Below are 13778 nucleotides of genomic sequence, written 5' to 3' on the forward strand. Positions count from 1 at the left end.
CATTCTGAACAGACAGTCAGAAAGCGACTCGAAGATGGTCTGTAAAACAAAATCTGCACAACATATAAAGCCCCACCATTACTTACTAGTAATGGTGGTGTTTCAAATGTAGAAAAAAATCATAATATATATATATCATACACAACCTGATTAATGCTAATTTAATAATACTCTTATCAATACTTAAACTGTTAAATCCCAGCCAATGTTGAATACCAGAAGCAGAGAGAGAGAGAGAGAGAGAGAGAGAGAGAGAGAGAGAGAGAGAGAGAGAGAGAGAGAGAGAGAGAGAGAGAGAGAGAGAGAGTCTTTATTTATCCAAAAATGAAATAACAAAAAACAATGGCAGTGGGTGGAGGAATCAGTGCCAGGAAAAACCAAGGGAACAATGTACAAAATTAAGTGGCCGTCAGAAGATTGGCATGGTCTAGACCAGACCTGGGCATTCTGCGGGCCGCGGGCCACATCCGGCCCTTTGTGCGTCCCTGTCCGGCCCGCGTAAGGCCAATCATCAATTACAAAATAAATTTAAATAAGTATTTATGTCAAATGTGCAATACAACGGTGCTGCTTTTGTTTTGAAAAGCGTTATTTGTATTACTTCCGTGTGGACGTATGGGCGTGAGTGAATGTGAACAGCGGCAATCACAAATTACAAAATAAAGTTTAATAAACATCTATGTCGTGCGCGCAATACAACTGTGCTGCTTTTATTTTGAAAAGTGTTATTTACTCCTCTCTGAGCTGCCACCTTACCATGGTAGAGGAGTTTGCGTGTCCCAATGATCCTAGGAGCTATGTTGTCCGGGGGCTTTATGCCCCCTGGTAGGGTCTCCCAAGACAAACTGGTCCTAGGTGAGGGATCAGACAAAGAGCAGCTCGAAGACCTCAATGAAAAATAAAACCTATGGACCCAGATTTCCCTCGCCCGGACGCGGGTCACCGGGGCCCCCCTCTGGAGCCAGGCCCGGAGGTGGGGCACGATGGTGAGCGCCTGGTGGCCAGGCCTGTCCCCATGGGGCCCGGCCGGGCACAGCCCGAAGAGGCAACGTGGGTTCCCCCTCCAATGGGCTCACCACCCATAGCAGGGGTCATAGAGGTCGGGTGCGATGTGAGCTGGGCGGCAGCCGAAGGCAGGGCACTTGGCGGTCCGATCCTCGGCTACAGAAGCTAGCTCTTGGGACGTGGAACGTCACCTCGCTGGGGGGGAAGGAGCCTGAGCTAGTGCGCGAGGTGGAGAAGTTCCGACTAGACATAGTCGGACTCACTTTGACGCACAGCAAGGGCTCTGGAACCAGTTCTCTTGAGAGAGGCTGGACTTTCTTCTACTCTGGCGTTGCCGGCAGTGAGAGGCGACGGGCTGGGGTGGCAATTCTTGTTGCCCCCCGGCTCAGAGCCTGCATGTTGGAGTTCAACCCGGTGGATGAGAGGGTAGCTTCCCTCCGCCTTCGGGTGGGGGAACGGGTCCTGACTGTGGTTTGCGCTTACGCGCCAAACCGCAGCTCAGAGTACCCACCCTTTTTGGATTCACTCGAGGGAGTACATGAGAGTGCTCCCCCGGGTGATTCCCTCGTTCTACTGGGGGACTTCAATGCTCATGTTGGCAGCGACAGTGAAACATGGAGAGGCGTGATTGGGAAGAATGGCTGCCCGGATCTGAACCCGAGCGGTGTTTTGTTATTGAACTTTTGTGCCCGTCACAGATTGTCCATAACAAACACCATGTTCAAACATAAGGGTGTCCATATGGGCACTTGGCACCAGGACACCCTAGGCCGCAGTTCCATGATCGACTTTGTAGTTGTGTCGTCGGATTTGCGGCCTCATGTTTTGGACACTCGGGTGAAGAGAGGGGCGGAGCTTTCTACCGATCACCACCTGGTGGTGAGTTGGCTGCGATGGTGGGGGAGGATGCCGGACAGACCTGGCAGGCCCAAACGCATTGTGAGGGTTTGCTGGGAACGTCTGGCAGAGTCTCCTGTCAGAGAGAGTTTCATATCCCACCTCCGGAAGAACTTTGAACATGTCACAAGGAGGTGCTGGACATTGAGTCCGAATGGACCATGTTCCGCACCTCTATTGTCGAGGCGGCTGATTGGAGCTGTGGCCGCAAGGTAGTTGGTGCCTGTCGTGGCGGTAATCCTAGAACCCGTTGGTGGACACCGGCGGTGAGGGATGCCGTCAAGCTGAAGAAGGAGTCCTATCGGGTTCTTTTGGCTCATAGGACTCCTGAGGCAGCGGACAGGTACCGACAGGCCAAGCGGTGTGCGGCTTCGGCGGTCGCGGAGGCAAAAACTCGGACATGGGAGGAGTTCGGGGAAGCCATGGAAAACGACTTCCGGACGGCTTCGAAGTGATTCTGGACCATCATCCGCCGCCTCAGGAAGGGGAAGCAGTGCACTATCAACACTGTGTATGCTGAGGATGGTGTTCTGCTGACCTCGACTGCGGATGTTGTGGATCGGTGGAGGGAATATTTCGAAGACCTCCTCAATCCCACCAACACGTCTTCCTATGAGGAAGTAGTGCCTGGGGAATCTGTGGTGGGCTCTCCTATTTCTGGGGATGAGGTTGCTGAGGTAGTTAAAAAACTCCTCTGTGGCAAGGCACAGGGGGTGGATGAGATCCGCCCAGAGTTCCTTAAGGCTCTGGATTATGTGGGGCTGTCTTGGTTGACAAGACTCTGCAGCATCACGTGGACATCGGGGGCGGTACCTCTGGATTGGCAGACCGGGGTGGTGGTTCCTCTCTTTAAGAAGGTGAACCGTAGGGTGTGTTCTAACTATCGTGGGATCACACTCCTCAGCCTTCCCGGTAAGGTCTATTCAGGTGTGCTGGAGAGGAGGCTACGCCGGATAGTCGAACCTCGGATTCAGGAGGAACAGTGTGGTTTTCGTCCTGGTCGTGGAACTGTGGACCAGCTCTATACTCTCGGCAGGGTCCTTGAGGGTGCATGGGAGTTTGCCCAACCAGTCTACATGTGTTTTGTGGACTTGGAGAAGGCATTCGACCGTGTCCCTCGGGAAGTCCTGTGGGGAGTGCTCAGAGAGTATGGGGTATCGGACTGTCTGATTGTGGCGGTCCGCTCCCTGTATGATCAGTGCCAGAGTTTGGTCCGCATTGCCGGCAGTAAGTCGGACACGTTTCCAGTGAGAGTTGGACTCCGCCAAGGCTGCCCTTTGTCACCGATTCTGTTCATAACTTTTATGGACAGAATTTCTAGGCACAGTCAAGGCGTTGAGGGGATCTGGTTTGGTGGCTGCAGGATTAGGTCTCTGCTTTTTGCAGATGATGTGGTCCTGATGGCTTCATCTGGCCAGGATCTTCAGCTCTCGCTGGATCAGTTCGCAGCTGAGTGTGAAGCGACTGGGATGAGAATCAGCACCTCCAAGTCCGAATCCATGGTTCTCGCCCGGAAAAGGGTGGAGTGCGATCTCCGGGTTGCGGAGGAGTTCAAGTACCTCGGAGTCTTGTTCACGAGTGAGGGAAGAGTGGATCGTGAGATCGACAGGCGGATCGGTGCGGCGTCTTCAGTAATGCGGACGCTGTATCGATCCGTTGTGGTGAAGAAGGAGCTGAGCCGGAAGGCAAAGCTCTCAATTTACCGGTCAATCTACGTTCCCATCCTCACCTATGGTCATGAGCTTTGGGTTATGACCGAAAGGACAAGATCACGGGTACAAGCGGCCGAAATGAGTTTCCTCCGCCGGGTGGCGGGGCTCTCCCTTAGAGATAGGGTGAGAAGCTCTGCCATCCGGGGGGAGCTCAAAGTAAAGCCGCTGCTCCTCCACATCGAGAGGAGCCAGATGAGGCGTTTCGGGCATCTGGTCAGGATGCCACCCGAACGCCTCCCTAGGGAGGTGTTTAGGGCAGGTCCGACCGGTAGGAGGCCACAGGGAAGACCCAGGACACGTTGGGAAGACTATGTCTCCCGGCTGGCCTGGGAACGCCTCGGGATCCCCCGGGAGGAGCTGGACAAAGTGGCTGGGGAGAGGGAAGTCTGGGCTTCCCTGCTTAAGCTGCTGCCCCCGCGACCCGACCTCGGATAAGCGGAAGAAGATGGATGGATGGATGGAAGTGTTTTTTATGGGCGTATGTCTGTGTGTAACCTGTGAGTGAAGGTGCACAGCGACAAGTGATGCCCGGTGTGACAGTCCTAACTGCCGTGCGGTTTCTCAGGACCATCCAGGGAAGACATTGTCGTGCGACGGTTTAGACTTCTTTATCATTTCAATAACAGAGTCTTTTGCGTGCTTTTCAGCAGCTAGCTACGTGAGCACACGAATGGTTTCCTTCCGTCCGCCGTCTGCTTTTCAGCAGCACGTCGCCGTCGTTCGCGTGGTAGCAGAGGATGGTTTCCTCCCGTCCGCCGTCTTTCTCCGTGTCTCTGTCTTGATGTTCGCATCTCTCGCCCTCTTATACGTCCGAGAGGGTGATTGCACTGTCCACAGCTGCGAGTTCCACGCACCTTATGGTGATTGCGGCATCACTCCCAGCGCGCCCTGCCTTGCCGCTCCCTCGTCCACGCCTCCTCGCCGCCATCTTGGAGCGGGCGCCGTCGGTCCGCCGGCCCCGCCTCCCCACACAAGGTTACCTCCGAGACTCTAAAAAGAGAAAAGTTGATGACGAATGCCGTGTTTCCAACAAGACATGGACTGCCAAGTATTTCTTTACAGAAATTAAAGGTAAAGCCGTGTGCTTAATTTGTGGTACACAGCTTGCTGTGTTTAAAGAATATAATTTGCCACTACATGACGAAGCACGAGGAAAAATACCGGAATATGTCTGATGTAGTTGCAAAGGAGGCTGATGCGTTGATGGTAAAACTGTAAACCCAACAAGGACTTTTTGACATATTTCACACCCCCAGAATGCAGCCGTCAGAACAAGTTTCGTCATTTCTCACAAAATCGCCAGAAAAAGTAAGGTGTTTTCTAACGGAGAGTTTATTAAGGAGTGCTTATTGGACTCTGTTGCGGTGATATGCCCGGAAACTTGGAGCTTCAGCTGAAGAACAGAACGGCCGACTTTTATTGCTTTTCGCTGGCTTTGGATGAGAGCTGCAATGTACGTGACACCGCCCAGCTGCTCATCTTCTTACGTGGGATAACTGCTGACTTTCAAATCACGGAGTAGCTGGCAGCCATGCAGTCAATTAAAAGGGGCAACCACAGGTAATGACTTGTTCACATAGGTAAATGCGTGTTTGGACATGTTAGGACTGGAATGGGACAAGCTGGCAGGTGTGACAACAGATGGTTGTCCAAATCTGACGGGGAAAATGTTGGACTTTTAAAGAGGATGCAGGATAAACTTTAAATTAACCCTGGGCAGAAATTGACATTTTTGCATTGTATTATACATCAGGAAGTGTAGTGTAAGACAGTGTTAAAAATAAAACCATCAAAAGCAATCTGCTTTTGTATAAAGTTAAGTTAGGTTAAATGAAAGTATTATTATTATTATTTATTATTATTATTATTATTATTATTATTTATCTTACGGTATATCAAAAATAATATTGAGCAAAATGTTATTGAAATATTGTCGATGTGGCCCTCCAGCAGTGCTCGGGTTGGCATTTCTGTACTTTGATAAATATAGTGTATTATCCTTATTCTTGACAAATCTTTGGAGGACAAGACGTACCAGCTGATTATGTTCCTCCAACATTGGAGAAAATATTAGAATGTTGTCTTAATAAACAAAGACCGAACATCTTACAGAGCACATCGTTAATCAGAGAATGGAACGCTTGTCGATTCGAACCACCAATTAGATGAGGTCACCAAGGTCCGGAGGTAGGTAGACAGCCATCATGTGATCAAAGCAGAAAGTGTCCAAGAGAGCAGTCTGGTTCCAATCGCTCTCGGCAGCAAGGGTACGGAAGTCAATGGAAAATTCTGACACTGCCTTGACCCTGACGCAGCCACAGAAGGGAGTAGGAAAGGGGATAGTCCTCTGAAAAGATTCCTACAAGGCTTTGGAAAAGGCTAGAAAGGAACTGCACAAATGGGATTACCAGCTCCACTCTGCTGTGACTCACGTGGTGGCTCTGGTAGATAGGTGGGAAGTGGTGAAACCCACGCAGTCATGCTCAGTGAAAAGCGGCAAATAGAGTTGACCATATCAACATATCACTTGTGTCTACGGAAAACATTGTGGTCGAGGCAGCAGGGAAAAAGAGATAGAAGTGGCGACTGGAGCAGGTGGCGAGGCAGCACTGATGGTCGACAAAACACCTGGCCTTAACAAATGAAACAATGAAAAATACATGCACGCTAATTGGCGGGAAGATTGTTGGCGTGGTCTGGACTCATGGAGGAACATGAAGGAAAGAACCAGCAAAGGACAGGTGTGTGCAATCACTATAAGTAGGGTGTGGTGATTGCTGCCAGGTGTGTTCAAGCCTTCCCGCATTCTTTGAAAACAAAGACTTAAACAAACTACAATCAACGCTAGCAATGGTTGTTCTGGTGAAAATAAGTCAAGCATGCTGAGCAGCCTAATGTATGCCCAAAACTAAAGAGGAGACATTTCACCAAGGTATACCTATAGGTTACTGTTTCAAACGTTTCAGATTGCCATATAACTTGGTACATGTAGTCCACAATATGCAAACAGGAATGAGGAATTATTTTATCAAGTGATCCATACGTTTTGCATTGCCATGATGACAGCCGTGCTAACCCATTTCCTCAGCGTATCATATCCACATATAATAATAATAACAATACCTGGGATTTGTATAGCACTTTTCTAAGTACCCTAAGTCGCTTTACATGTAGAACCCATCATTCATTCACACCTGGTGGTGGTAAGCTACTTTCATAGCCACAGCTGCCCTGGGGTAGACTGATGGAAGCGTGGCTGCAATTTGCGCCAACGGCCCCTCCGACCACCACCTATCATTCATCATTCAATTAACCGGTGTGAGTGGCACCGGGGGCAAGGGTGAAGTGTCCCGCCCAAGGACACAACGGCAGCGATTTTTGGATGGTAGGAGGCGGGGAGCGAACCTGCAACCCTCAGGTTTCTGGCACGGTTGCTCTACCCACTACGCCATGCCGCCCCGTATATATATACATATGTTGTATTTGTCGAAAATATATTTTACCCTGTCAGTTCGAATACACATCGACATACAGGCTAATGGGCATATATTTTCCCCCTTAACCTGTATGTCGATATGTCATTGACCGGGCTAGCATGCTATATGTATTACACTAGGAGCGAAGCACCATCTAACTAAGCATTTGTTGCACGAACATACTAGCTTTGTTAGACAAGATCATACATAGACTGTATTCGACAACATAGTTTACATACCAAATGTCCATTTCCATTTATTACAAGTAATAAAAAAAACGTAAATGCCTTACTCATCTATCAAGAAGGAAATAAGCAAGTTTGGCGTCAGATGAAAAAATCTTCTCCGCCTTCAATCGTCTCCATCTTTCAAAGGCATCCCCGATACAAATCCTCGTTTTGGTCCTGGCTTTGTAATGAAGTTGTCATAAGTTGAGAATCGTAACGATGCCTTTTATATTTACTAAGGTCTGACATGTTTAGTAACTTTACCAGTGGCAATAGCCAGATGAAAAGGGCGGTGCGTAACTGGCAACCTGGATGTGACACACTCACTGACTTTTTTAATTGGTCAAATGGTAGAAGGCGGGACATCAAAATGAAAACAATAACAAGATTCACGGGCTGTAAATCTAATTTTGAAATGAGCATATCCTGCTGAACTACCGTCAGTTATAGAGGTATTGGAAAAGAACATGATTTATAAATGCCTTTTGACTTATCAGGGCCATTTAATGATGACTTATTATTATTAATACATATGGCTCCTTTAATGTTACTTGTAACTTTAAAAAACCATTGTGTTGGCAAAGATGGTGATGAGCAGAGTGGAAGGAGGGACAAGGAGAACCACCTTTGTACTTTACTACAAGTTATTTCTTATATTCAGTTGTGATTCTCACCTTCTTTTTCAAAGTACTGGCAATCAGACCTTTCTTTGTCCCACGATGGATTATTTTGCAGTCATATTAAATTTAAAGAAGTACAGAGACTGAATCACCAACACATGGATTATTTGCTTTGACACTTGATTGCATGAGATGATACACCGACAAGTGGTAATATATTTTTTGGTGACATGTATAGTGGTCAGGATATTTTACAAAGTTAGGCTCAGTAAATTGAATGATGCAGATATGTTTGCTACTAGATACTTTCAAGTCTGTTTTTGCCTTGGAGACTTTGTGTCAGTAAAATGCAACTATAATTATTTGATACTTGTTTATATTGACTCATATGCTGTTTTAGATTGCAATATTGTTAAATGAAGGACATTTAATACATATGTATAGTTTGTGTGCTATTGTGGGCTTAGCAGTTGTGTAGCTGCTAACTCCTTGTAGCCTATAGCCTACCAGGTTTACCTTTTGTAAATGACTTGACTAAAATACAAGAAAAGACCAACTTTGTGTGCTATTAGAGGACATTTAGATGTTAACTGCCTGTCCTGTTTTGCACAAGTAAACATACTGCAGGATTGCTTTTATAGGATCTTTTAAATGCAAACCTATGTATTTATTTATCTATTGTTCCAGCTTGTTTTTGTTTTTTTCTGATATCGAAACAATATCAATTTCAGATCGGGACACCTCTGGTTCTCAGTATGTAGTTTTGTATTGATTTACTTTACCTAGAAGTATTGAATATCCTTAAAAAAATATTTAAGTGTATGTCTCATTGAGAATAAGTTATTTAATTAAAGTAGTAACAAAAGTACACAAAGTACCTGCTCAGTGGCCTAGTGGTTAGAGTGTCCGCCCTGAAATCGGTAGGTCGTGAGTTCAAACCCCGGACGAGTCATACCAAAGACTATACAAATGGGACCCTTTACCTCCCTGCTTGACACTCATCATCAAGGGTTGGAATTTGGGGTTAAATCACCAAAAACAGTTTCCAGGTCAAATGCAGAGAGTAATTTTGCCACACCTAGTGTGTGTGTGTGTGACAATCATGGGTACTTTAACTTTAACAAGCATGAATGGAACAAAATATGTGTCTTTACATCTTCTTTGCAATCAACAGCGATGGCACCCCTGGTGGTCAAGCTGTGAGTGACCGCTTCAGTTTGGGCTGGGATTCCGTGCTGGTCAGCTCAGACAACGTCATCGTGGCTCGCCTGGATGGGCGGGGAAGCGGCTTCCAAGGCCAGAGGGTTCTTCATGAGGTCCACCAGAGACTGGGAACTGTGGATGTTCAGGACCAGATCGCTGCAGTGGAGTATGTTGTCCTTTCCTGTCAATGCAAGTTGTTTAGGGCTACAATCAGTCATGTTTATGATTTACAATGTTCTATGTAGGGCTGGGCGATATATCGAATATACTCGATAGTGTTCGAGTATACGTTCTCACGCTGCTGCTTTTAGCTGCGGGCATTAGACTACAGGCTTTTCTCACTCTTTCTCGTCTCTCCTTCTCACAGAGAGATAAAACAAGCGCACCTTGTTACATACGTTGCATACGTCAGAGAGGTAGCGGCATGGGTAAAGTTAGCTGTAGCAGGTAATGCTAGTGGAGCAGTGCAAGTGGTAATACGAGAGAGAGAAGGTGCAAATCTGGTAACAAATGGAGGAAGCAGAATGAATTCCCAAGAAAAACAGCACGGCGTCCATCAACTGGCGGTGGTTTGGCTTCAAGCGGGAAGATGTCGAACAGACAACCGTAATATGTAAAGTATGCGGCAAAAGCGTTGCTACAACTACAAAAAGTAGCAGCACTACTAATTTGTAGCATCTTTTGAAAAGTCGTCCGCTAGAGAATAAGGAGTGCTTGAAACTGCGCATGTCAACATCTCGGCCGGTGCCACAGCCAACAAAATGCCGAAGTAAACAGCACTGACCCAATTGAGCCTGGCGTCTTCCATTTCCAGATCAACACCGTATGAAAAAAATAGTCAAAAACAGGAGATAACGTCCGCAGTAACCTACCACATAGCGAAGGACATACATAATTTGTGTGACATCATGCACAAAAATACACTTTATTAATTTTGAAATAATGTAGTGGCGTTCTGTACAAAAAGTGTACTTTAATTTAGTGTTGTTTTGATATGTCATCTTAGTGACATCATGCACAAAAGTGCACTAATAGCTTGTTTTAAAATGTCTCTGACAATCTTGCACTTTCTGTTTTGAAATGACATGAATGTTTGTGCCACTGCTTAATAACTGTTTAAAAAATACAGTTTTGGTCAATTGACTTAGTTGTGATTTCCCTCTCTGCATGAAAGTTTAAAATGAGCATATATTAATGCAGTATGAACAAGAATGTTTTAATGTAGACACATAGAATCATCATACTGGTGTGATTATATGCATCAAGTGTTCATTCAAGGCTAAGGCAAAATATCGAGATAAATATTGTGTATCGTGACATGGCCTAAAAATATCGAGACATTAATAAAAGGCCATATCGCCCAGCCCTAGGTCTATGATACTCTAGGTGTCCTAAACATAAATAAAGGGGGGGGGGGGGTTAATCAAGCCTAGAGGTCTTTCAAAGACGTGTTTCTCAGTTGTTAACATGGTGACAGTGTTTACGTCCCTCTATCTCAGCAACCAAATGGCCGTAATGCTTGTTGATAGGGAGCTTTTTCCTACCATTACCTAAGCGGATCCATTTCCTTTTGTTCCCCACTAAAAGTGCATCCAAAAGTAAAAATACTATGAAATCATGTCAAATATTATTGATCATAATTCCAGTTTTACTGGTTTACACCGTTTAAAAACAGGTGTGCAGTTTGAAGTCTGCACTTTAATAACGAGTTGAAACAGAGTGACTGCGCATCTTAAACGAGTCTCATACTGCTATCAATGATGAGTTTATTTTTAAAGATTCATACAAATGTGGTAGAAATTACTGTCCCACAAAACTGGAAATATCACAAATGTGCTTGCTATTTCATTAAAGTGCAACTCATCCATTTTGTGTTGTTACAGATACATGATGAAGTTTCCATACATTGATAAAACACGCATAGCAGTTTTTGGAAAGGTGAGCTGTTATTTTTCTTAATTTTGTATGTATGTATTTACATTTATTTTCTTTATATGCTAATTTGTATAATAGTACAGATAAAACTAAAGACACACCTTATGTTTCACAAGAAAACAGGAGAAATATATCCTTAGAGACAAATTTAAGTTAAACAATTTATATGTACGTACAAAACTTAAAACCTTTAATATGTCAGTATGAGGAATTCAATTATGGATTTGATTAAACAAAGAAGTCAAACAATGTATTGATATGATCAAGTTTAAGAACCTGTTCAAACTCAAAGTGTGTACAAAGTACAAGGGGAAAAAAATAATCCTGATAAACATTCTGAAACGTATTGTTATTTAACAATACGTTTCAGAATGTTTAATCTATCATCCATCACATGGTTAGCAAATATGTGAATTGCAATTTATTTATCATCTATTTATATGTACTTTATAATATTTGTATTTAGTCATTAGGTGGTTCGTGTCACAAATTGAGCACAGGGAGTGAACACATGTGTTAGTGATTGCTGAGAAAAGGTAAAGGTGTAGGATTAAATACATTTTGCTGCTTACTCTTTTTCAGACATGTTGAGATTGTAATTGTAAATATGTGTAACACCATATCTTAACTCTATGCATGTTTGCAATAAATTAATGCCATAACCATAACATCCTGCCAGTATGGCATTAGTCAGTCCCTCCAGGAATTTCTGATGTGGCAATAGCGCTAATTCACTCAAATTCAACCAATACCCGCAAACGGGGAGTTGGGGGTTGTTCAGCAGCCTTATGGCCTGAGCATACAGACTGTTAGACAGTCTTGTTGTGCTGGCCTATATGGGGTTTTACCTTCTGCCTGAGGGCAGCAGGTGGAACAGACGATGGGCAGGGTGGTGACGGTCACGCAGGATGTTCTGCACTCTCACCGACAGCAAGTGGTGAAAATGGAACTGATCTCTGGAAGAGTAGTCCCAATGATTTTTCCTGTCGCTTTCACCACTCGTTGGAGTCACTGTAGGTCCGCTTTAGTGGAGCTAGATAACCACACAAAAAATCCATAAGTTAAGACACTGCAGATGACATAGTTGAAAAAGTTCACCATCAGAGGTCTGGGAATGTAGGTGCTCCTCAGCTTTTTCAGGTAGTAGAGGCGTTTTTGGGCCATCCCTGCTGCGGAGACAATGCGAGTGCCCCAGGACAGGTCCTCCACCACAGTCACCCCGAAGAATTTAAAACTGCTGACCCTCTCCACCACATCCAAACTAATGGATAGAGGTCTGTGGTTCTTGAGTCCCTTCCTGCAAAAATCCACAATAATTTACTTGGGCATTTTGATGTTTAAGACTTGTTGTCATAACGCCATATGTTGCACCTCATTCCTATTTCCGTCTCATTGTCATTGCTGATGAGTCCGAGGACAGTAGTGTTGTCGGTGAACTTGACAATGAGGTTGGAGGAGGAAGAGGCAGAGCAGTCATGGGTGAAGAGAGTGTAGAGCAGGGGGCTCGGCACACCCTCCTGAGGCACCCCAGTGTTGATGACAACGGTGGAGGAAGTGTTATTGTCCACTCTAACACTCTGTGTGCGACTTGTCAAAAAGTTTCCGATCCAGTTGCACAGGGTGATGTTAAGTCCCAATTGCCAGAGTTTAGGGCGCAGTCTGTATGACCGGATTGTGTTAAAAGCTGAACATTAGTCCACAAAGAGGAGCCGTGCATACGTGCTTTTATGCTCTAGTTGCTCCAATAGTGTGTGGAGAGCAATGGTGATAGTGTCTTCTGTTGACCAAACTTCAATGTGTTTGATAACCAGTCTCTCCAGGTGTTTGGCAGGGATTGAGGTGAGTGCCACAGGCCTATAATCGTTCAGACATGTGACTTTGGACTGTTTTGGAAGAGGGGCTATTGTAGCTGCTTTAATGCAGGCCGGTGATCTCCGGAGGTAAGAAGTAGTCGACTGACCTGTGATGTCGCCGTTGTTAAGTTGTAAAATTTCAGTCCGACTATATTGCAGTGCAAGGGTGCCAAAACTATGTGAAATTATAAACAAAACTACCAAAAAAGTGCAAAAACTATGGCAGTAGAATGAGCTCTGGGCCGCTGTGTCTGTGCGCGCCGCCATCTTCCTAGGTGCATCGGTATTGCACAACAGCTAGGATTTGAGGCTCTATCTCTGGGAAACAAGAGTAAGAACCGCACGGAGCTCGCTCAATTTACGATAGTCAAAGTCTTGTATTTTAACACAAATTGATGTTACTCATGTCACACCAAGCGTTGCATGTCTGGTGTTAAATGTTTTAAATGAATAAATACAGCTATACTTACATTTTAAAGTTCTTTTTTTCTCTCCGCGTAGAACTGTAAAAAGTATTGTTCCATACGCAGTTTCGCCAAATATCACGGCTATATCGAGACACACATGGATCATTTAAAAATGCCTATATAATTTCTGTACCGCTTATGCTACCTCCTCAAAGTATGGCTAGGTTAAGACAAATATAACACAGAACTTAAACTTGATTTAGAGCCTTTCAATCTTACTGGCAGTGTTTCGGCTCCATATATATCAACTTTTTATTGCTCAAACGACACAATTGTCGTTCTCCCCGAAAACGTACTTTTACGGTCTACAGCAGGGGTGTCCAAAGTGCGGCCCGGGGGCCATTTGCGGCCCGCAGCTAATTGTTTCCCGGCCCGCCACACAT

General features: G+C 45.2%; 1 protein-coding gene across 1 annotated transcript in view; it reads left to right on the plus strand.

The window, feature by feature from the left end:
- LOC133663368 (inactive dipeptidyl peptidase 10-like) overlaps window positions 1-13778 on the plus strand; it is a 257121-nt gene that overhangs the window by 226586 nt on the left and 16757 nt on the right. Inside the window, exons 20-21 of the mRNA XM_062067789.1 lie at window positions 9112-9306; window positions 11024-11078. Of these exons, the coding sequence (XP_061923773.1) occupies window positions 9112-9306; window positions 11024-11078 (250 nt within the window). The remainder of the gene's footprint in view (window positions 1-9111; window positions 9307-11023; window positions 11079-13778) is intronic.

This window comes from Entelurus aequoreus, linkage group LG13 (genome assembly GCF_033978785.1).
Source record: "Entelurus aequoreus isolate RoL-2023_Sb linkage group LG13, RoL_Eaeq_v1.1, whole genome shotgun sequence".
Classification (NCBI taxonomy): Eukaryota; Metazoa; Chordata; class Actinopteri; order Syngnathiformes; family Syngnathidae; genus Entelurus; species Entelurus aequoreus.